At 39.6% G+C, this 22,023-nt stretch overlaps 1 protein-coding gene across 3 annotated transcripts in view; it reads left to right on the forward strand.

Moving 5' to 3' along the window:
• Positions 1-869: 869 nt before the first annotated feature.
• Positions 870-22,023, forward strand: part of golga4 (golgin A4) — an 82,153-nt gene continuing 60,999 nt past the window's right edge. For 2 of the 3 annotated variants that reach the window (XM_036573617.1, XM_036573618.1), the window contains exons 1-3: positions 870-1,100; positions 4,305-4,379; positions 9,896-9,997. In XM_036573617.1, coding sequence (XP_036429510.1) covers positions 1,023-1,100; positions 4,305-4,379; positions 9,896-9,997 — 255 coding nt within the window. In that variant the 5' untranslated portion in view covers positions 870-1,022. The remainder of the gene's footprint in view (positions 1,101-4,304; positions 4,380-9,895; positions 9,998-22,023) is intronic. The other variant, XM_036573619.1, reaches the window with a different exon arrangement.

Here is a 22,023-nt window from a genome sequence, read left to right on the forward strand (position 1 = left end):
TCGCGCATCTTGCACATCTGGACACTCCACACCTGGACACTTTATTTCAGTACCAATATCTGCACATATTTATTCAGTATTGTCATTATCTGCTGTTACCTGCGCCTCCCTGTAGATTTATTACTGCACTGCCTTTTTATCTCAGGTTATAGTTATTATTCCAGATTGTTGTATATTTCTATATGTATATATGCCTGTTGATAGGATTTTTTATATGTAGATTACATTACTCTAATAATACTCTAATAATAATTTCTACATTACTCTGTTTGTAAATATCTCACTCTTTTGGCAGATTTGGCATTATTTCCTAAAACAAGCTAAATTATGTGCCAACATAGTGAGAAATTTTCACTTAATAAAACTGAAATTAGTTAAACTGTGTCTACAGGTAGATAAACAATTGTATAATATTCTTACAACTGCCTTAAAATGAGAAATATTACAACCTCATTTCCAGAAAAGTTGGGACGCTGTGCAAAAAGTACATAAAAACAAAATGCAATGATGTGCAAAATCATTTAAACCCTACATTTCATTAATAATAGTTGTTGGCTTGTTGGCATCACATTCAAAATGGGCATATATTTTTCAAAAAACAATAACATGTCTCAGTTTCAACATTTGATATGTTGTCTTTGCAGTGTTTTCAATTATTATTTCATTAAGATGTTTTTTGCAGTGTGGACGGAAGAGCCCTGAGTCTACTAATTTAAAAACGTAGACCCCATTTCTTTTGCTTAGGGTCCCAGAGTCACTAATCCCCCCTACTCTGGGGTGAAAATAAACCATGTTGAAATGTGGTGTACTGGCCCTTTAAGTGTGGGCCTCCTGCTCTGCTGTAGCTGCTCGGTTTTGCTCCACGTCGGCTGCATCTGCGCAGTGTCTGCTTTACCTGCCCGAGAAATGGGAGACGGCAAAGCTGGGAGCCGCGGACACTGACAGCGCAGTTCGCCTGGATGCGGCGCAAAAGCTTAAGATAATAAAAACACACAAGAAGCGACACTTTACTGAGGGCCATCATGTTCAAAAAACTGAAACAGAAAATAAATGAGGAGCAGTCACCACAAAGGAGTGCCCAGTCACCACAGCAGGCCCAGGTTAGTAGCTCGATAGCTTAGCTCGTAGCACAACATTTAAGGCTACAGGCGTTAAAGTGGGCTTATTTAATCGTTTATCAGTCTTATCACTCTTTCCTTCATCATTTAGAAACGATGAGCCCTTTTTATTCCAGACCTCAAGCTGAAGTTGGCTTGTTTTGGTCCTTTTTGGAATTTTTCCGTTCCACCTTAAATGGTGCAGCAGTTTCATTCGGGCGCCCGAGGCGCCCGAATGGAACTGCTGCACCATTTAAGGTGGAACGGAAAGATCGTCGCTAGCGACGCTTTGTTTTGAATCTGCTCAAGCTTTTCACGTGACATTTAAAAGAAAACGGCAAGGTCGTGTTGGAAAACTTACTTTAGGGGTTTGTTTTGGTCTGTTTAGCGTCTTTTCCACACGTTTTTACCGCTTTCTTGTCACAACACCAACAAGACAGCTCGCTGTTTCCGCGAACGTCACGCTCAGTTTACAGACCCAGATGTCAAACGAAGCGAAAACCAGCTTGACAGGCTGGATTAAAACCCAAACCAGCGTCCGGTTCTGCCAGAACAAGCTTTTAAAGCATAATTCAACAGATTCCACACATGTATCATCCAGTTTTGACCCGTTCAACACATCATTTTGTGCAGTTTCGTTGTTTAAAGGGGAACTCCACCGACTTTTTAGAATTTCTGCACAGTCAAATGATTAAGATGTAAAGACTCGTTCAGAGTGGTTGAGAGTGAAACGCTCCGTTCTAGATAAACTTACCGAGTCAGAACTGTTCACAGTGGTGGTGATGGGAACCAGACGTCCACCTCTAAAAGCTCCCTCACAGAAAGTTCCTACATAAAATGGTTATGAATTCACTGCCTGATGACTGAGACACTGTTTTAGGATAGTTTTGAGAACTTAAACTCCATTCATGGTGGAGGGATACATGCAGGGTGCTGTGAGGCAAAATAGTCCCCAAAGAAAACTTATTATTTCAGATTTTCCACTATTTTCCCATCATCAACATTCCATATAAACTCAGAAGACATGTAGTTTGCATATTTGTGTTGTAGTCATGGCGACCCCTGGTTCCTATCACCACCACTGTAAAGACATCTGAACCATTTCACACCAAACCACTCTGAATCGCTCTGTTTACATCTCAAACATGGGGGAATTTTGGAAAATTGCTGAAATTCCCCTTTAAAGTAGAAACATGATGCTCTTAAAGGGAAATTACACCAGGTTTTCAGAATTTCTGCATAATTAAGTGGTTAAGATGTAAACAGAGTGGTTTGGTGTGAAACGCTCTGTTCTAGAGAAACTTACTGAGTCAGAACTGTTCACAGTGGTGGTGATAGGAACCAGACGTCCACCTCTAAAAGCTCCCTCTCAGAACATTATGACGTTGTTTTATGATAAGTTTTGGGAAGGTTTAGGTTGTGAGACAAAGTCGTGCCCAAAGAGGAGTTATCACTGCATCGGTGTGACGTATAAAAACACACACAGGTTCATCAGGACCCCTGGTTCCTATCATAACCAGTGTAAAGAAATTGACAGTGCAGTAAACATCATAAAGCTGTGATGTCTGTTTTTCCTCTGTCTAAGGTGTGTACTGCTGTTGTGTTGTCATTGTCATTATTGTTACCTGTGCACCTGTACTGTGATGAAAAGAACTCAATAAATCTGAGTTTCTCCACAAATCACTCACAAAATTCAAATTTCCATTTTAACCAGTACATTTTTGAGTACAGCAGTAACAAGGTGTGCTTGAATGTGTGCCTTGTGTTCATATGCTAATGTTAATATGCCAATTTTCAATTTTGATCTTTCTTATGTTTAAAAGATTTAAAACTCGAATTACTGTTGTATGCAAAAGTTTGGTGAACATATGTGAACACATCCTCTACAGAGGACACACTTCTGCACATTTTAATGCATAATTACTGTTTATTTACTGAATTTAACACACTGTAATAAAATTTTATAACATTACATTCATACCAAGGCCGTGGCACATTTGATTTTATGTTAAAATATTAAAGTGTGGTCCCTGTGGTGAATTTGTTGAACTTATATTCACTTAAAAAATCAACAAAATGTAATCTGACTGGGGTGTTCAAACTTCTGCATACAGCTGTATATACTGCACAGGCTGATTTGACTCAGATCAGACTTACTCAGCGCACCCTCACTAATAAAATAAACCAAAAAATCACATCTAGAGTGTATAATTGATTTATAATGAGCTAGGGTATGAGCATTACATTAAGCTCTGCCCCCTCCCTGCCCACTTTACTCCGATAGGCTGCGCTCAGATGCCTAGTTTTGATTGTTGACAGTGGTTTCCATAAAAATTAGTAAATGAGAAATGCTCTGAATTTGATATGTTTAAAAACAATGCACTATTACTTTCCCCAACATCAGGCATAACATTATGACCACCTCCTTGTTTGTCACTCCTTGTGTTAGTGTGTGTTGTGCTGGTCTGAGTGGATCAGACACAGCAGAGCTGCTGGAGTTTTTAAACACCTCAGTGTCACTGCTGGACTGAGAATAGTCCACCAACCAAAAATATCCAGCCAACAGCGTCCTGTGGGCAGCGTCCTGTGACCACTGATGAAGGACCAGAGGATGACCAACACAAACTGTGCAGCAGCAGATGAGCTATCGTCTGCTGCGATCAGTGGTCTGACAAGGTAATAGAGTGGACAGTAAGTGGACACAGTGTTTAAAAACTCCACAGCACTGCTGTGTCTGATCCACACTAACACACCACCACCACATCAGTGTTCCTGCAGTGCTGAGAATGATCCACCACCCAAATAGTACCTGCTCTGTGAGGGTCCATGGGGGTCCTGACCACTGAAGAACAGGGTAAAAGGGGGCTAACAAAGTATCAGAGAAACAGATGGACTACAGTCTGTAACTGTAGAACTACGAAGTGCACCTATATAGTAAGTGGAGCTGATAAAATGGACAATATATGTATATAAATCAGATTTTACTCTAATTGCGCACTCTTTTAATCAGGGCAATCGCATCGTGGACTTATGTCAGTCCATTAATGCACATCTGTGAATCTTATCATCTGTTAACAATTAAATGGTGCAGAAATTTGAAAAATCAGTGGAATTCCCCTTTAAAAGCTATTTTTAGTTAGACTGTTCCTGCCTGATTTTCCTGTCTGGTTTTGACACGTTGATGAATGCTTAATTATCCCTCACTAGGTGAGCTCAGGTGAGAGGCGTGGTCAACCACCTGGCCTGCACCTGGATGCCTCGCCCACCCCGAGTGACAGAGAGGTAAGGACTTATAATCTCCTTTGGTTTTTATTATGCAATTTTACACTGAGTGCACTGAGTTTACACCGTTAATGACCAAACTGCTGTTTGCATTGTTGTAAATGCTGCTTTTCAAGGTTTGTTCTCCAGCAGAGCTCTTCCACACTCTGTTCATCTCAAAGGATTTACCTGCCCATATATCCTGAAGACGGTTGATATGTTTGAGTAAAACAAATCTGGTGCAGATCTGTGCAGATTGTCTGATCTAACAGTTATATTTACTAAAAGTGCTTCTAGGTTTTGAGAAGAGAAGAACCCAAAACATACAGACTTCATTAAAAAGTAATTAAATGATAATAATAGCAGTAATAATAATAATAGTAAACAAGAACTAGGATATCATGTGGAAGTGCCTCTATTACATCAGCCGTATTTAATAACATTATGCTATTTAATATTTTGGAGATAATACAAAACTCATCATAAATCGTTCCGCTAAATGCGAAGCTGATCAGCGTTTATTAAAGGGCTTTTTTGTAATGTGTTTTTGTCCCATTTACAATCCGTTTATGACATTTATGCGTTTTTATTTACTAAAATCAGTCAATTAATTCCTGCGTGATTATTTTCCAGCCTGTTTTGATCCCTTAGAATTAAGCAGGCTGTTTCTGTTAATGTGTCTTTAAGATTTATCTATGTAAATGAGCTCTGTTCTGATTGGCTGGCCTCTATTGTGCTTGTTCAGAAGCAGTTCACACTGAAACACTCCTTATAACTTCAGCGTGAGTGGGCGGAGCTAAACTCCGAGTTGGACTGACGCAGAAGCTGCGTGATTTCTGATCTGGCTGTTCAGACTAAAGCTACGTTCACATTACAAGCCTCATGATTTTTTGCTCAAATCCGATCTCTCTGACTCGATGGTTCACACTCGTTTAGGTAAGCGACTCAAATCTGTCATTAATGTGAACCGGCGTCCTGAAATGACCCTCATGAGCTCATCCTACTCAGTAACGTCACGTGAACGAATCACGTTCATCATCAGCACAAACTAACGAGCAGAACGAGCTTCGCTGAGAAGATAATTAACTCTGATCAGCTCTCAGCTTCATTATTAGAGCGAGACGAAGGAGAAAAAGGTGAGATGAGCTGCTTTTCCACCGTTTACAGGCTTTAACTTCTGTTCGGCGCTGCTGCCATGGTAACGCTGAATGATGGCGCAGTGGAAAAAAGCATACGAGTTCTGATCTGAGCGTCACATTAAGGTCGCATGGCCACAAATCGGATACGTATCCGATCTAGGACCACATATGAAAGCGGGTCTGTTGTATTAGAAAAGATCAGATTTGCGTGTCCAGCCAGCTCTGAAAACATCAGAGTCACATTAGGGCAAAAAATCGGATTTGTGCCACTTCAGCCTGGTAATGTGAACGTAGACTGAGTTGCTTCGCTACATATCGGATACAGATCAGATTTCAGTACCACATATGAAAGCGTCTCAAATCGAAACTGAAAATGACACACAGACACACACCTGTGTCACATATGAAGAAAATGATCAGATTTGGGCCACTTTTACCTGCTGTGTGGACAAAGCCTTATATGTCAAGACAAAGCAGGTAATTTAATATTTAAATATTAATTATGAAACCTAACATGGACAAGAAGAATTCAGGGGACAAGAAGGCCAAAAAAGAGCAGCTTTTAAATCAGAGCAAATTCAGTAGTGCAATAAATATTACTCACTATATGTTTGTGTTTTTCATACTTTGAATACTGAATCTTTAAAATTAAAGAGATAAAGAGAGTTTAGAAAATGGTAATTATGATGGTTTTGGTACATAAAAGCTCACAAATGTCATAATCGGATGAAATCTGTGCAGTAGGTTAAGGAGGTGATCACGATGCTTAATCTGGATGGTCTTTCACATTAATCCAGATTTGGGGTCTCCTCTAGCGTAAAGTAACGAGCTGTGCTTGAATAGCTGGAGTCTCTTAATCAGATAAAGGAAATAGCAGGTTCTTTTGTTATCTAGTCCTTACAGACAGCTTTGGTAATGATAAACGTTTCATCGACTCTCAATTCCTGCTTTTCAGCTTATTTAGCTGAATGTACATTTTGAAGGAAACTTGTCAGTTGTGACTGCATGATGGTGCGTACACTCTAAAAGATGGTTCTTCAAGGGTTCTTTAGCAAAGAAAATGGTTCTGTATAGAACCATGATCACTCAGAGAACCCTTTGCATGATTAAGGGGTTCTTTGCCACGTGAAAGTGTTCTTCAGATTGATGGAGAATGTGCTGTAGATGGTTCTATATAGAACCTTTTTGAAAAAGATTGTTTGTAGCACCAAAAAGGGTTCTTGTATTTTGACGATGTCAAGCTTGTAACAATAGAAGAACCCTTTTTGGAGCTTTGTGGAACCCTTTTCAAAAAGGTTTTATATAGAACCCTTCTTCAAATTGGTGGAGAATGCATTGTAGATGGTTCTATGTAGAACCTTTTTGAAAAGGCTTCTAGACAGCGCCAAAAAAGGTTCCGCTATAGTGACGATATCAAGCTTGTAACAATAGAAGAACACCCTTTGGTGCTATATAGAACCTTTTTCAAAAAGGTTATATATAGCACCTTCTTCAGATTGATAGTGAATGTGCTGTACATGGTTCTTCATAGAACCTTTTTGGAAAGGGTTCTATATAGCCCCAAAAGGGTTCTTGTATTGTGACGATGTGACGAAGCTTGTAACCATAGAAGAACCCTTTTTAGTGCTATAAAGAGCCATATACAGCACATTCTCCATCAATCTGAAGAACCATTTCACCATGCAGAGAACCCTTTAATCATGCAAAGGGTTCTCTGAGTGTTCATGGTTCTATATAGAATCATTTTCTTTGCTAAAGAACCCTTGAAGATCCATGTTTTGAAGTGCCTAAGTGAAGATTTTACTGCATCTTATTGTTTTGACTTTTCTATGTTGTGACAGCGAAGCTCCCTCGGAATAGGAAACAGGAAGAAGTGTGATTAACAGCCTCCGGATAGTAATTTCTCTTTTTTTTTTGTCCCTTTCATGTTCTAGCAGGGAACTAGATTGCAGAACCCTAAAGCAACTCAATCACCTCTAACCTCAAAGCGCTGATTTTTCTGCTTTTTCTGAAATCTCTCCTCAGCTGATAGTCTAGCCTGAACGTAAGGAATCAGAGTCGTAGTGTGACGATGAGTAAAGGGTGTAAAGCTGAGGTTATTCTGCCTGTCTCTTCTTCTGGAGCTTTCCATAAAGATTCGGTTCCACGTCATCTCACACATCGGCTCAGTTTACCTTTTTGATGTCCTCCTTATTTACCCTGATAAAAGCGTGTAGCGGAGAGCGGGGCACAAACCGGAAAGTATGAGTGCAACAAATATGAATATTGAATAAAATGAATATTTTACGTAGTTAAACAGGTTCCAGTGCTTTCAGTCATGTTCTTATGTTCCCATAGCAACATCATCTGTGGATTTTGACAGCAGTGCGCCAGATGTTTCTCCAGATTCACCCTGAAGATTGAACGTTTTTCATCATTAGTGGTTCTAATTAGCGAGCTGTGCAGAATTCTTAAAAAAAATTGTTCTTCAAGGGTTCCTCGGAAAGGAAAATGGTTCTATACTCTTTGCATGATTCTTTGCATTCATGCAGGGTTTTTTGGATCATTAAATGGTTCTTCAGACTGATGGCGAATGTGCTGTTTTTTTAAAAAGGGTTCTTTATAGCACAGAACGTTTGTTCTATTGTTACAGGCTTGACATCGTAACTATCGGAGAACCCTTTTATTATCTTTGAGTGTTCGTGGTTCTATATAGAACCATGTTCTTTACTAAAGAACTCTTGAAGTATATTATTATAATCTCTTCTTGGTGGCTGTAATATATTAGATTTATAGATTCATGTATTTACTTATTTATTACATATAGATCATATTTATATTGTTATATTATTATATAATATAATGCATCTTACTGTATTATTATATTATATATAAAGTTGTAGATTTTTAAATTTATAGACACTATTTCTCCCATTATACCAAAACATTAGGGATGGGCAATATGGAAAAAGTATTGCATCATGATAATTAACCCTCTGGAGTCCACAAACTCGCCCGTAAATCAAATTCTCATCATTTGTGATGATCCAGCTCAGAAATCCAGTTCAAACACTTCCTGAATCTGTAGAGTCGCCCTTTCCATTCCATCTTATCACGAGATCATACGAGACTCACATCCGGAGTTATGAGCCTATGAAGAGGGGCTGAGATACACGTCATCTGCCTTTCACCGTGTGGAACTGGTGGATTGGTGTGTCTGTCTACATTCTGTGTGAAACTGACCAATGGACACTCAGGAAATCACTAAGGACTGACCATCACGCCGGAAACACTTCATTCTTCATTCAGTCCACATCGGAGACTCATGTGAAACGGCGTGCAGAGAGTTTACAGCTGCTGAAGCTGCTGCAGCGGTTTTGGAAAGTAGTGATGAAGATAACGGAGCATTTAGATATGAAACATATGAGGATCATGTTATATGAAGAGCCTTTAAAGGAGAGTTTAAGAAGAAACGCACAAATCGAAAGAACAACGCCAGAGCCCAGAGGGTTAAAACGATTTTTACAATGCACGATATGCATCACAATATTTTGAAACACAATAACAACATGCAAGTAGGGTCACATTTAACAAGTGTGTTTAAACGTTTACACAGTAATACAATCGTTATTGGATTTCAGCAGTTATAAATGTGGCACTACAAGTTCATTTCTCTTTATTCTGATCAGATGTCTGAAAACTAAATATCGGGACATGTCAAGCATTGTGAAAATTTCTTGAAGTATTGTGATATTAGATTTTTGCCATAATAACATACTAATAACAATTCTCTCTGTAACAATAAGTTATTATTACATTTCCCACTCCTACAAAACAAGACTGCAAAACACTAGAGGGCGCCTGTGAGCAAGTCCACAGAACTCTATTGAATTGATTGTGTTTGCACTGATTTACTAGATGTTTTAGAGACTGTTACTGTCTGTTAGAGTTAATCCTGCCTGTGGGGCAAGTTGTATCATTTGCGCTCACTCACTTTTGGCTAAATTGTTTATAAACAGCAAAAGCGGCAAACAAAGTTTATGTTTTCCACTGTAAGTGAGATGTGTAAAATTATTTGGCTTGGTTTTGCCCCGTTCTTTGCTGCACATGCTTAAGCCTGTACTTATTTGAATGGAGCTCAAAGCAAACAGAAGAGTTCCTCATTAAAGGTTCTAGATCAGATTGTGTGGAAAGGGACATCAAACAGCGTAAACCCAAAACCTCAGGTTGAGTGTCTCATCTTTGTCTATCTCTCTTTTCTTGCTTCTACTCTTATTTGTCACAGTCATGCCCTCTCACTCGTTTATTTCACTCCTGGTGATGTTTCTCATTGCTCTCTGTCTCCCTCTCCCCCCCCACTTCACTGCCCGGCCCCCTCATTAATGCATTGGCTGATTTTGTGGGGGGGGGGTTGGTCAGCTGCTGGCCGGGATGATAGCAGAGCCTGCTTTTCTCTCTGAATATACTATCTTTGCTCTGGACCATTCAAAACGACCCAAAGCGGCCCAGGTGCCCAGTGCGGTGAGTCCATCCTCACACATCGCCTCCTCTTCCCGCCCCACCTAAGCCCCCCAGACCTGCTGCCTCTTCCTCCTTCACCCTGTTTATGCAATGCCTTTGGGGGTTTTGGGCTAGAGGATGTGTGTGTAGTTCTAGCCAACTTCTGCTTGCAACCTTCCACAACCTCATGTTCCTCTCCAGTTCCCTCGCTATAACTCAAAGGCATTTCACCCTTAACTCTTGCATCTAATCCAGGGGTGCTCAGCTGTGGTCCTGCAGGGCGGGAGTGCTGGTGTAGTTTGGTGCATTTCTATTCCACCAATCTCAGTTCCAAAAAAAGTTGAAACAGGAGGTGGAACGCAAATATGACCAGAAAGTAGTGATTCGTAACTTCTCATTGACCTGTATTAAACTGAACAGTACAAAAACATGATATTTGATGTTTTACCTTATGGAAAATATGGAAAAAGTAGTCCATCATGATACTTAACCCTCTGGGGTCAGTGAACTCGTCCGCACGTCAAATTCTCTGTTTCTATATCTGTGTCTGTATCTTTGTGATGATCCAGCTCAGAAATCCAGTTCAGACACTTCCTGAATCTGTAGAGTCGCCCTTTCCATTCCATCTTATCTCGAGATCATACGAGACTCACATCCGGAGTTATGAGCCTATGAAGAGGGGCTGAGATACACGTCATCTGCCTCTCACCGTGTGGAGGTGGTGGATATTTGATGTTTTACCTTATGAACTTCTTTGCAAATATACGCTCATTACAAATATGATGCTTGCAGCATGTTACAAAAAATGTTGGGACAGGAACTTGTTCACCACTGTATTACATCACCTTTCCTTTTAACCGCACTTGCTAATTGTTTGGGGACTGAAAACACAAACTGATCCAGTTTTGAAAGCGTTATTTTTGCTATTCTTCTGTTATATGAGCAGCTGCGCAAACTTACAGGGCACACGTTTCATTGGGAGACAGTTCTGGACTGCAGGCAGGTCAGTCTAGCACCCGCACTCTCTGATCACGCAGCCATGCTGTTGTAACACATACAGGATGTTTCTTGGTGTTGTCATGTTGAAATAAGCATGGACGTCCCTGAAAAGTCTAGAAGGCAGCATATCGTGGCCCTCGGAACCAAACCTCGTACCTCCAAAAACTTAACTTTACAGGACAAGGGAAAGTGGGCCCTCATTCTCCAATAGCTTCTTATTTTTTCCTAAATCTGTTCTTGAGAAAGGACCTAAGAAAAGGTCTCCGTCAGATTCATGACGTGTTCTTAAAGCGCAGAGCTGTTCTCACCTTTGTGCTCTTGAGTGTGTGTAGATTCTGTTCTTACCTAAGAACAAATCCCACATAAGAGAACATTGATGAATGAGCGTCTTTGTGAAAACTGCATAAGCGGGTTTTAAGAAGAAATTTCTTCTCAAGGGCGGTTGGAGAATGAGGCCCAATGTTCTGAACTTTTAATGGAAAACTAATTTTTCCAAGTACTCTTAGATCATTTCTGTTGGTTCATTCATAATAAAATTTTGACACAACATAAAGGACAACTGCATTTTTCAAACCATGACAAAAAATGAAAAACGAGAAAAATAGAGATGCAAGGTTTTGCCCCGACAGCTACAATGTTCTGCACCAAAATGTGTAGGCATCTTTGTGTTAAAGGTACTTTCACAGATGTGCAGGTTACCCTCTAATACCCCTCCTCCCAACACCATGACAGATGCTGGATTTTGAACTTTATGCTGGTAACGATCTGGATGGTCCTTTCCTTCTTTGGCCCAAAGAACACAATGACCACTACTACCATAAACAATCTTGTCAGACCACAATACATGTTCACACTGAGCATCAGTCCGTTTCAGATGCGCTTGAGCCCAGAGAAGTCGGCGGCGTTTCTGGACGTTGTCATATGCCTTCCACTGTGCATAGTACAGTCTTGTCCTTTACGCAGAGAGATATTTCTGGATTCTCTGTATATTTTTATATTATATTATGCGCTCTAGAAATCCTCAATCGCTCATTGTGGATTGTTATTTTTAAACTGTTGGATTTGACCCTGACACATTTTATGTCACAGTGTTGAGCCTCGACTCGTCTTCGCTGCTTTCTTGGATGCTCTTTTTGTTATCCAAGCATCATTGCGTCTCCTGTTTTAAGATGTTTTTGAACATTTTACAACATTCCTGGTCTTAAAATGTCCTGACTTTTTTGAAACATGCTGCAAGCGTAAGTTTCAGAATTAGTTTATATTTGCAAAAATGTATGAATTTGACAAGATAAAACATTAAATATTGTGTCTTTGTGCTGTTTAAACACACGTGTAATTACAAATCACTGTTTTCTGTGTTAGTTTGCGTTTTATACACTGTCTCCTCTTTTTGGAACTGAGGTCTGTATTCAGTTTCTATGCTCTAACGCTACTAATGCATTTCTACTAAACCAGATAATTAACTGATGTGCGTGTTTAATCGTGGAAATCGCCAAACTGTGCCGGACTCACGTTTTCCAAGGCTGGAGTCGGGCATCCCTGATCTGATCCTTGCAGTCTTCTTTTTGTATCAGTTGCTTGTGTGCTCTCTGCACTTTGTCCCTTGATTGTTTATTCTAAATGGTTCCCCGTTGGCATCTCGAGGAATGGATGGTCTCCCTCTGTACTGCGATAATTCCCTAGTTTGGTGTCTGAACTCCTCTCAGCCTTGCTAGTCTACTCATATTAGTGGACTCAGATGTTCCTCAGTTATGAATATGTATGTATGTGTGTTTTGCTGTTCTCCCTCAAGAAGCTTTGTTCTTTTTAACCTGGCTGGTTTGGCAGGTGGTGAGATTAAAGCAGTATTTTGATGTTTTACTTAACAGGAATCTTAAGAATGTTGACCACGGTGTATTACATGGAATTAGAAATAGAAAAACAAATTAAAAAATCAGATTTGCACACTTTCCCACTTACTAACATGTTTGGTGTCTGAATTTTGCTTCTTCTGTTTTGAACTGGAGCTACAAGACTAAACAAACAAACACTTGAAGTCACTAGTCACCCAAATCTTTCTGTAAATATATCCTTAACCTTTTCAACTCCTTGAGACCACCGGTGGTTCCAAAACGCACTTTGTCATATTCTTCATAATTTTCATATTTCATAAGCTGCATTCAAAGGGTGGGTGTCATATGAGAGCTGTAATTGTCTTCTTTCCAGTCAAATAGATGGGTGATATGATTTTACAAGTTTTTATTAAAAGAAGCTGAATTTACATTTTTTTTTTCTACCGAAAGTCGACCCATTTTTCCACAAATCTGGGCTATAAACTGTAAACAGATGGCGTGTCTTCAGTGATCTGCTCTGTAAAAATTATTTTTATTAAAAAATACAAAATGCATCTAAGATTTTTGGCTTTCAGCAGTAAATTGTAAGCATATGGCAAGAGGGGGCAGTCGTGGGCTGGAGGTTAGGTAACCAGCCTTGTGCCCGGAAGGTCGCCGGTTCAATCCCCTCAGCTGACAGTACGTGACTGAAGTGCCCTTGAGCAAGGCACCTAACCCCCAACTGCTCCCCGGGCGCCGTGGATAGGGCTGCCCACCAGCAAGTGTGCTCACTGCCCCCCGGTGTGTGTGTGTTCACTAGTGTGTATGTGGTGTTTCACTGCACGGATGGGTTAAATGCGGAGGTCTAATTCTGATGTGTTCAGACACAGTTGGCTAACATTTCATGTGTATGATCATAAAACACATGTTTTGTTAATTTGAGGGGAGCTTTTACCCAAAAAAATAAAATAAAATGAACAAACATGAACAAAGCTTCACCGTGTAGCTGAACACTGCATGCAAACACTTAATACAACAAGTGTTATGCTGAATTTATGTAACACAGGCATATTTCATTACATTCCCGAGTTCTATCTTTCTGTTTTTGCACTTATACAGTGATCAAACGTTTTGGGCACTGAGAGGTTTAGGTGTTTATATGCTCAGAAAACATTAATATTACAATTAATACAAATAACATTAATAATTAAACAGTAAATTGTGATTTTATGTATGACAGTGTTCTCTTATAATCATTTAAAAATTTCATGCCTTTTCCTCGAGGAAGCCCAGTATTATTTGTAGTTATCATCCAGTATCTGGTGGGCAGTCAGGGGCTGGAGGTCAGGGAACCAGCCCTGTGACCGGAAGGTCGCCCGTTTGATTCCCTGAGCTGACAGTACGTGACTGAAGTGCCCTTGAGCAAAACACCTAACCCCCAACTGCTCCCTGGGCGCTGTGGATAGGGCTGCCCACCGCTCTGGACAAGTGTGCTCACTGCCCCCTAGTGTATGTGTAATAAGGGTCACTTAACTTAATCTGGTCTAATCAATGCGTCATTATATTAAATCAGGTGCTTAACAAACCCATGGAACCAGATCTTCAGACTATCCCACAAACTATCAAATACTTTTTTAAAACTAATCTTTTTGTTTTCTTTTTATTGTGTTTTTGCTCATCTGAGTTTATTTGGGTCGATAGATTTGGGTGACTATTGACTTCTAGCAACATTAGACATAAAGCTCCGGGTTCTTTAGTAAAGGCAAGGGTTCTATTTAGAGCCCTGAGTCCTGCATTGAACCATTTAATTCTTAAATTATTCTTTGCATGGTGAAATGGTTCTTAAAATTGATGGAGAATGTGTTGTATATAGAACCTTTTTGAAAACGGTTCTATATAGTACCAAAAATTGTTAGGATGTCAAGCTTGTCACAATAGAAGAACCTTTTTTTTTTGTTTTTTTTTTAGAACCCCTCCAACAATCTGAAGACCTGTTTCACCATACAAAGAACCATTTAAGCATGCAAATGGTTCTATATAGAACTCATGGTTCTAAATAGAACCATTGCCTTTAATAAAGAAACTTTAATAAACTTTAATAAAGAAAGTTTTTTATCCGGACCGTTCCTTTAAGAAATCCCTCATAATTGGCTTATTTGGCTCTTTTGTTTTGTTTCCATTGTAGTGTCAGTAATTGACTTTTTTAAGGACTTTCTTAAGGTTCTTAAGATTGATGGAGAATGTGTTGTAAATGGTTCTACATAGAACCTTTTTGAAAATGGTTCTATATAGCACCAAAAATTGTTATGATGTTAAGCTTGTCACAGTAGAAGAACCTTTTTTAAAACCCCTCCATCAATATGAGGAACTGTTTCACCATGCAGAGAACCATTTAAGCATGCAAATGGTTCTATATAGAACTCATGGTTCTATATAGAACCATTGCCTTTAATAAAGAACCCTTGAAGAACCATTTTTTAAGCATGACAACAGATAAGTAATGACTGAATGACTACATGTGTGGTAAATGGAAAATTGTGTAAACTGGAGTTTTTATCCGGATCGTTCCTTTAAGAAATCCCTCTTAATTGGCTTATTTAGCTGTTTTGTTTTGTTTTGTTTCCATCGTAGTGTCACTAATTGACTTTTTTAAAAAACATTTGAAGCTGCATCCTGGCGGTTTCCACTCGAGGTGCTGTGGCTGCGTATGGAGAGGCCTGTCTGGCGGGAGGATTTGCGTATTATCCTCAGCTAATCCCTTCATACATCCTTTTGCGCTGGCTCACATTCAGTAATTACCTTGGTTGAGTTGCTGTGACACTAGACAGCTGGAGCAAACCTGCCGAGCGATCTCGAGATGAGTGATCCTACGAGAGGAAATTTGTCTTTAGTTGCACTTAAAATTTTCCATATGTTGGTTCGGCTAAACCACTTTTCCCTGGAAAAGGAGCAGATCAGTGTCTCCAGGCTGGTTCAGTAACGAATCGATGAGGCTGATAACTGAATAACGTCCCGCTCTGTGAGCTGCTTTCCTTTTTCCTGTCTTCAGTTATTATTACTTTCTGTTTTCTGCTACACTCTGAAAAAACATGGTTCTTCAAGGATTCTTTATAAAGAAAATGGTTCTACATAGAACCATGGACACTCAAAGAACCCTTTGTTTGATTAAAAGTTTTTTTGCATTGTTAAATGGTTCTTCTTCAGCCTGGTGGAGAATGCGCTGTAGATGGTTGTAAATAGCACCAAAAAGAGTTCTTGTACAGTTATGCTGTCAAGCTTTAACCATAGATGGACTGTTTTTGGTGCTATATAGAACCGTCTACAGCACATTCTCCATCAATCTGAAGAACCTTTTCATGATGCAGATTACCCTTTAATCATGCATAGTTTCTTTGAGTGTTCATGGTCGACTGACCTCTACAATAGGCAAGGCAAGTTTATTTATAGAGCAGCTTTTGTGCACTGTGGTCATTCAGAGTGCTTCACAAATCAGAAAATAGAAGGATAATTCAACATTTTAAAAGATGGAGAATCATTAAATTAAACATTACATTAAAAATCAAAATAGTCAGTGATAGCTTCAGAATATTTTTGGTAACCTGACGTTGACGTCGTAGTGAAAATCATTACGCTGTTCAATTAACAGCACTACAGGTAGGCCGGTCATAAATCAGCTAATTGCAGTTATTTGAGCTAATTGCAGTTATTGCAGCTGACTGCAGTCATTTCCCACAAAATATGAATTGCGTGTGCTGGGTTGAGGCACATAAACGTAAATAAAAGAAAGCAGTAGATACGTTCTTTGAGACACACCATGGGGCTTCTAACCTGGTGGTCTTACATGTTTAGAGAGCAGCGCTGAGTAATGTTTGTTTATTTGTGAGCTGTGCAGCTAATTCTTACATTTTTAGCATGTATGCTGGCAGAATGAGTGTTTATATTTTCACTCTGGTGAAGAACCTGCAGCTCTGATCAACTCTACACATGATTCTTTTTAACTGTAGGCGTTCGTGTGAGTGGTAATACGACAGTGTTAGCTACAGTAAACACAGCTAGGGGGTAAGGAGGCTCATCGGCCAATTTGTCCTCTATAAGTTTGTAATTTAATCACTGCAAACAACAAACAATAAAAAGACAATTAAATTGTTATTCGCAGTTGTTTATGTGATGGTTAATTATCAGCTAAATGTAGGCTAATGATTGTGACAGCCCTATCTACACTCTTAAAAAAGATTGTTCTTCAACGGTTCTTTAGTAAAGATGGTTCTGTATAGAACCAAGAACATTCAAGGACTCCTTTGCATCATTAAATAGTTCTTTGCATTATGAAGGCGTTCTTCAAATCGATGGAGAATTTGTTGTAGATGGTTCTTCATAGCAACAAATAGGTTCTTCTATTGTATGCAAGCTTGACATCGTAACAATAGAAGAACCCTTTTTGGTGCTATGTAGAACCCTTTTCAGAACAATATACAACACATTCTCCATCAATCTGAAGAACCATTTCACCATGCAAAGAACCATATAAGCATGAAATGATTCCATACAGAACTCATGGTTCTAAATAAACCATTCCCATTTACGGTCGTGTGATTTTTGCTGTTGATTAATTGCCATGTAAATAATTCTGATGAACAGTTTAATTGTCTTTATGGTAAAGTGGTTAAATTGGCTGATTATCTGTCTCACTTCCTGTGCCGTGTGGTTTAAAGGTATGATGATGATGGGACGAGAGCTACGAGGAGTCGTTTCTTATGCAATAAAAAGTTCGGTCATCTTGGCAGAGATTAATTCGGTTTGTTTTTATGGTTCATTAGGGTTGATATACAGTCCTGTGCACAAGTTATTTCATTTCCAGGCAGAACAGTCATTTAGTACAAGCTGTTCATTTGTCAGCGTCAGGAAAACAAACACATTTAACAGAAAATCACACAGAAGCCTCAACAGCTAACTCTACTCTCAGCTGTGTGAGTCAGTGAGTCACTCTTTCCCTTTATTCCAGCTTCCATTCTGTTCAGGAGAAGTTCAGTCTTAGAAGCTGGTTGATGGTTTTCTGAAGTAATCAAACACATTCAGTGGTGTTGAGGTCTGGACTCTGGGGTGGTCAGTCCATCGTTCAGCTTCTTTGTTTGATGTGTCCGTCTCCTTTTCTCAGTGAGGTTCTTCTTGATCAGCTACACATCCTTTCAGACCCACAGCGCTGAGTCGTCTTCTCACAGTGGAAGGATGGACAGAAACACCTGTGGATGTTTTCAGATCTGATCAGCTTGATTTTCTCTTCTCTCTCAGAGATGAAAGCTTTAAGTGCTGTTTATCTGATGGGGGCAGTTTTGGGGTCGACCAGCTCTTCCAGGTGGTCGTAGGGCTAAACGATTAATCGCTTTGTATCAAAATCACAGTCTGACAGAGTGCAGTTTTCAAATCGTCAGAGCAGCAGTTTAAAGTCTGTATTATTAACACTGTTTTCTTAAGCTTTAAAAAGATGGAGCTTGTGATCTGCCTGTAAATGTGTTAAAACAAACGCAACCAAACATCCATGTAGAGGTGAACAATATGACGATATTTTATCATTATTGTGATGATATTGTGTTATCATGGTAAACTAACTGGCAGCCTGGTGTACTGCATTCTGCATTGAAGCATCAACTCAGACTGAAAATGCATATTCTGGTCTTCATGGCCAAAAAAACAGGCCTTTAATTTATAGAAAACAATCACATTTCAAATTGCAATATTTAAAATCTCAGTATTGGTTAGAAAAATCGCAGTTAGATATTTTTTCCCAAATTGTCAAGCCCTCTGTGGTTGTTAGGAGCCCCATTTTCTCTGTAGCTTTTACAAATTTTTTAACTCCAGTTTTGGAAACTCCTTTTTTTTGTTTGACTTTTTCCTTCCTTATAGAAGTGGATTATCTAATGTCGAATCCTCACACACATCTCGTGAAAAACGAACAGCTTGTACTTAATGGCTGTTTTGACTGGAAATTAAATGAATGAAATGTTTAAAAACCTAAACTTTTAGACTTACAGTGTATTAAAAGTGATAGTGTTTGCTAGAGTGACATTTTTGCACTGAGCCATGGACCCTTTGTCTTAACTGGCATCAGATATACATGTCAAATTTTTAAAGATCATTCAGTGCCAGGTAAGAGCTTTTGGAAAACGAATTTCAGTGCTTAGCCCTAATTATGATTGGTTTGCATCTCACGTCGCTTCAGGGATTGCTGCTGCTGTAAATGCACTGCCTGAAGACAGAGCTCTGCTGACAGTAATACTGGCTTGAAACCCTCTAGTAGCTTTTGATTGCTGTTCCCCAAAGTCCAGATAGTAAATCTCTTGGAGGCTTTCCTTCATTTCCCTTTATGACAGGGACCTGTCCTGCACTGCCTGCTTTGCTTTGAAATCCCTCTCACCCATTTAAACATAAATCTTCGTGTAGATACAGTAGATGGATCTCTCAAAATGTCTTAATATTTCAGTCTATCGTCAAAGGCTTGCTTGTAGGAGTGCCTTTGGTTTTGTATCTGTCAAACCCGAGAGGTTCTTGTATATTATTGTGCTATTCAATGTTATTTATTCTCCTCTTTTTTGATGCCTTAAACATCTGGGTTTGATACAGTACTGTGCAAAAGTCAGAGATATTTCTGAGGAGATTAGATGCAAGATAATCCACTTGCATGAGGAAGAAGAGTTTCCAAAACTGTAGTTTAAAAAATACAGAGAAAATGGGGCTCCTAACAACCACCTGGAAGAGCTGGTGGACACCAAAACTGCCCCCATCAGATAAACAGCACTCACCAAGAAATTGGACTAGATCTGAGATCTGGAACAAGTCCAAATTTGAGATCTTTGGAAGTAACAGAAGGCTTTGTGTCCTCCATCAAAGCCATGATAGACTCTTCAAACCGTGTCAAACATCAGTCAAGCACGGTGGAGGATCAGTGCAAGTTTGGGGACGTATAACAACATCTGGAGTCGGTCATTTTGACCGAAGGCATCATGAACGTTAATACATACAAAAACAATCTGCATACATCATGCAATAATCTCTGAGAAACGTCTGATTTCACAAGATAACAACCCCAAGCACACTGATGAGAAGATCTTGGTGTAACTATCAAACAAAGAAGCTGCTGTTGTTCTCAGAACAATAGACTGACCACCCCAAAGTCCAGACCTCAGCATCACTGAATGTGTTGTGTAGGCCTCAGCAGACTTCTTGTGGAGACGATGTTCGTCTGGCTTCAGCGAACAATATGATGTAATTGCGGAGAAAAGGAACAACTGGAGACGTCGCGTGAGGCTTTGTACGCCGGCAGCTGGGCGAACTCCATGAACGAAGACGCTACGCGACAAAGCCTCTGATAGATCGGTAAAAAAGAGGCTTGCCATTAAACAACGATGGACAACTTTGAGGAGCTTCGGCAGACACACTAATGTTTCACTGTGAAACTCGCTTTTGTTAAATAAACAGTGAAGATCTCCTAAACGTAAGATATTAAGTCTATTATTCGGTAGTACTAACTAGCACTGAGCACCAAAACATACAGCTTGTCTTATATTTAGGTTCACAACAGGACGAGCTGAAGTTGGCTTTCTATTCACCAGCTTCTTGTTCAAATTTTCCCGCTCCACCTTAAATGGTGGCGCTATTCTGTACTCAAACGTCGCCATATTTAGAACAGTGAAAGAATCGTTTTCCAGCAGTCATGAAACTGATCATAAAATGCCATAGTGACACGGAGCATCCGCGACACAAACTGCAGAAAGTATGTGAGGTTGCAAACTCGCGAAAGCGCTTTCGGCTTCACACACGCTGAGGCCTTAAGACTGAACTTTGGAGGTGTGTCTGCAGATTCTTTGAGGAACTGAAAGCGAGTCTCCTGAAAAGAATGGAAGCTGGAATAAAAGAGAAGAGTGACTCACTGACTCACACAGCTGAGAGTAGATTTAGTTTGTATTTTCTCCTTTTTTTTCCTGACGCTGAAAACGGAATAACTTGTACTTAATGGCTGTTTTGACTGGAAGTTAAATTAATGAAACGGTCGCTGACTTTTCAACAGTACTGTATGTTGAATATATATGTTATATAAAGATTCTGTCGTAATATTTCAAGAAAATAAGTCACACTTTTTTGAGAAAGAAGTCGTAGAATTTCGACATTACAGTGGCATTAATACCAGGAAAGGCCGCAATATCGTGGCCAAAGGCTTTGCGAAGGGAAGCAGCACCTCCTCGTGTTAAATGAGGGGCGGTGAGTTGGTGGAGCTCTACTTTCATATCGATTCACCCATAAAGAAACACTCAGACTCCCTGTCTCTCCTGCACATCAGCACCAGCCTGTTATTAGTGTAAGAACCGGCTGAAACAGCTGAGCAGGAAACTGTGTTTATCTAGAATAAAGAGCCAGACGGACTCGGAGGAAACTGTCTGTCTGTGTTGTTGAAGGAGAATCTCAGGCAGGGTCGTCTACACGGCTATCGGGGCTCCATCTCCCCCCATTCAAAGAGGGCATGAAGTTTCACAGACAGTGAGAATGATGATCAAAATGATCCACAGAGAGACAGGAGAGAGTGGAGCTCCGGCGTCAGGAGAGCAACCGAGACCCCAACACAGTTAGCCCCCTTTATCATCTAAATAGTATGACTTTTCTCGAAATATTAAGAATTTTTTTCTCCGAATAGTATGACTTTTTTCTTAAAATAGTACGACTTTTTCTCTCTAAATATTACAACTTTCTTCTTGAAAAATTATGACTTTATTCTCGAAATATTATGACTTCATTCTTGAAGTCTGCTATTTTTATTTTTATCAACAGTGGCCCTAAAACAAGTAACACCCATTTAGAGGATAATGAATCTGAGAGCACACCGAGAGACTCAAGTTGGAGTGACATACGGATTTAGGCATGTGTTGTGGTGGATGGTGTATGTGTAGCTATTAGCCTGTTAGCACTTAGCCAACCTAATAGTGAGAGGATAGTGGGCCACTGTTGGTCCGCTGAAGACACAGCTGTCTGGGCGGCTCACCGGTGCTTAAGCAGAGTAATAGACAAAATTCCACTTATTATCGCTGATTTTCCACTCACAGTCCAGTTTACTGATTTTTCTTTTTTTTTGTTATACTTAGTGAATTACTGTATTAAATAATTTTAATCTGGCACAGTGTCAGCAACTTTTTCTGTAAAATCATTTTACATTAGGCCTAGTCATTATTTAGTTGTTTGTAATGTACATCT

This window comes from Colossoma macropomum, unplaced genomic scaffold (genome assembly GCF_904425465.1).
Source record: "Colossoma macropomum unplaced genomic scaffold, Colossoma_macropomum, whole genome shotgun sequence".
Classification (NCBI taxonomy): domain Eukaryota; kingdom Metazoa; phylum Chordata; class Actinopteri; order Characiformes; family Serrasalmidae; genus Colossoma; species Colossoma macropomum.